We start from the raw sequence: 2,825 nt of genomic DNA on the forward strand, positions 1-2,825 counted from the left end.
ATCTCCGCAGGGAAACCCGCGTGTGAGGACCGGATCAGTTGGAATCACTCCCCCAACTCCGCCTCCCTTTTGCAGTACTTAACGGGGGGATAACGACCAGGCTGGGGGTAGGAGGGGGCATCAGCTGCGGGAAGTTCTGCGGCTTCTCGGTGTGCGTGGCGAGGCCGGGACTGAGCGCTTCCTAACCAGAAGGGGAAGGGACAGGGCACGGGGAACCCCCGACGTGCTCCTGGGAGCTGGGCAGCGCGGCCTTCCCGAGGGCATTGAGACAGCCGGGCCAGGGGCTGTTTAGTCCCGTCCCCATCCCGTCCCGCCCCCCCAACAGCTGTTCCCGGCGCTGTCATTGTTGCATTTTATTATGGATTTGACAAAAGTCCCTCCCCCCCACCGCGCCCCCCCACCGGGCTCCTCACGCCGCGGCCGGCCATCACCCCCCTACACTCCCCGTCCGCCCGCCCCATCGAGCCGGACCGGCCCTGGTGACATCAGCTGCCCCCCCCGCCGGCCTCCTCCCCACCCCGCCGCCGCCGCCGATTGGCGCAGCCCCCCTCCCGCCCGGTGACATCGTTTCTCCCCGGCGCGGCTATAAAGCGGCCGCAAGGTGCGCGCTGCTGCCGTGCTCGCCCGTCACGGCGCGCCGCTCCCCACGGCCGCCCCGCGCACGGTAAGTGCCCCGCGCCCGCACATCCCGGCGCGGCAATCCCTGGGGCCCCCAGTCCGGCGGAGGGAGGGACGGGACGGGACGGGACGAGACAAGTGGGGAAGGTGTGCCCCTCCCCGAGGGCGCCCCGCGGGCGGCGGCGAGGGGAGGGCGGTCAAAATGGCCTGCCCCATGGGGGGTGTCGCTCCCTGGCCCCGCAGAGCGGCGGCAGAGAGGTCTTGTCGACGGGACGGGTTGGCGGGCTACGGCGGAACCCCGCCAAGTTTCCGCGGGCGCTGACTCGGGACCTCCCGCGGGCTCTGTCCCCTCCCCGCAGGCAGTCCGGTGCGCGCCGCCATCCCGTCTGCCGGGCCATGGACTCGGACGCCAGCCTGGTCTCTAGCCGCCCGTCCTCTCCGGAGCCCGATGACCTCTTCCTCACGGCCAGAAATAAAGGCAGCGGCGGGGGCTTCACGGGTGGCACCGTGTCCAGCTCCACGCAGAGCGACTCCCCGCCGGAGCTGAGCGCCGAACTGCGCAGCGCCATGAGTGCTGCGGGAGTGGTGGTGGTGGACAAGCTGGGCTTCAAGTCCTCGTCCTCCTCCTCGTCTTCCTCCTCTTCCTCCTCTAAGAAGGACAAGAAGCAGATGACAGAGCCGGAGCTGCAGCAGCTGCGGCTGAAGATCAACAGCCGGGAGCGCAAGAGAATGCACGACCTGAATATCGCCATGGACGGTCTCCGGGAGGTGATGCCCTACGCCCATGGCCCGTCGGTGCGCAAACTCTCCAAGATCGCCACGCTTCTCCTGGCCCGCAACTACATCCTCATGCTCACCAACTCCCTGGAGGAGATGAAGCGCCTGGTCAGCGAGATCTACGGCGGGCACCACGCCGGCTTCCACCCTGCCGCCTGCCCCGGTGGCATGGGCGCCCACTCCGCGCCGCTGCCCGGCCACCCGGGCCACCCCGCCTCGCACCCTGTCCACCACCCCATCCTGCCCCCCGCCGCCGTCTCCAGCGCCTCCCTGCCTGGCTCAGGCCTCTCGGCCGTCAGCTCCATTCGGCCTCCCCACGGGCTCCTCAAGTCTCCCTCGGCTGCCGCCGCCGCCGCCCCGCTGGGCAGCGGCTTCCAGCACTGGGGGGGAATGCCCTGCCCCTGCAGCATGTGCCAGGTGTCGGCCCCACCGCACCACCACGTCTCCGGCATGGGCACCGCCAGCCTCCCCAGATTAGCCACCGATACTAAATGAGCCCCTCACAGGGGCCGTCCCTCCTCGCCCCGCGCCGGCCTGGCACCTCCAGGACCTACAAACGAGCACCCCGGCTCGGCGGTGGCAGCGGCTCCCCCTGCCTCCCCATGCCTCCCCGCTGCCGGTGCCGTCGGAGGGGCGACGGGAGGGGATGGAGCCTGGCTCAGGATCTCCCGTTCCCCGAACGGCGGGGACGACCACTCCGACACAAGTAAACGCCCGCCTATCTTCATTATAAATTTTACGTTGTTGTCGACAGCTTCGCGAGGAGGTGAAAATAAGCCCTAGGCTCGTCGCAAAAGGAGGCACCAAAACTGCAGAGGGGGGTTTTGTTCGTTTGCCTGTTTATTTGTTTGTTTGTTCCATTCTTCCCCCCACCTTTCCTCCCCCCTCTCCCCCGACCGGTTTCGTTTCTACACGTAGAGCCTTTGGAAACGTTTCTGGGTCACGTCCCGCCCCGGAAAGCAGCACAAGCCGCCACTCCGGGGATTCCTGGCACTGGTGTGGAGAAGCGGAACTCCGTGTGGAAGTGTAGACGGGAAAGTCGGGTTCTTCCCCCGCTCTCCCGCCCGTGTTTTTTGGGTTTGGTTTTTTTTTTTTTTGGTGGGTTTTTTTTCGTTTGGTTGGTTGGTTTGTTTTCTTTCTTGCTTCGCGATTTGTAAATATACCGTTCAACGATAACGACGCAAGTCCGCTCTGCCTGAGCTTTCCGTCCGTGCACTTGTACTGTGTAAGCCTCATGAGTGAATAAGGGGTCGGTTTGCCTTGATTTCGTTGGTTTGGATTCTTGGGGTTCCTTGGGGTTTGTGGGGTTTTTTTAAGGTAATAACACTTTTGGGGTTTATTTTCGTTCCTGCCACCTTTAACAAAGTTTGAACTCTTTAATGCTCTTTCTGTCTAGGAACTTTCACACTGTCCGTGTTGCAATACTGAGA

The 2,825-nt window shown here is 64.7% G+C and overlaps 1 protein-coding gene across 1 annotated transcript; it reads left to right on the forward strand.

Annotated features, from left to right (window-relative positions):
* Positions 1–625: 625 nt before the first annotated feature.
* OLIG2 (oligodendrocyte transcription factor 2) lies at positions 626–2,594 on the forward strand. Its single transcript, XM_068144831.1, has 2 exons — positions 626–664; positions 978–2,594. The coding sequence occupies exon 2, from the start codon at positions 1,015–1,017 to the stop codon at positions 1,888–1,890; it is 876 nt and encodes a 291-aa protein (XP_068000932.1). The 5' UTR covers positions 626–664; positions 978–1,014; the 3' UTR covers positions 1,891–2,594.
* Positions 2,595–2,825: the final 231 nt, after the last annotated feature.

Source organism: Melanerpes formicivorus, unplaced genomic scaffold, assembly GCF_026170545.1.
Source record: "Melanerpes formicivorus ecotype bairdi unplaced genomic scaffold, bMelFor1.0.p_v2 SCAF_11, whole genome shotgun sequence".
NCBI lineage: Eukaryota > Metazoa > Chordata > Aves > Piciformes > Picidae > Melanerpes > Melanerpes formicivorus.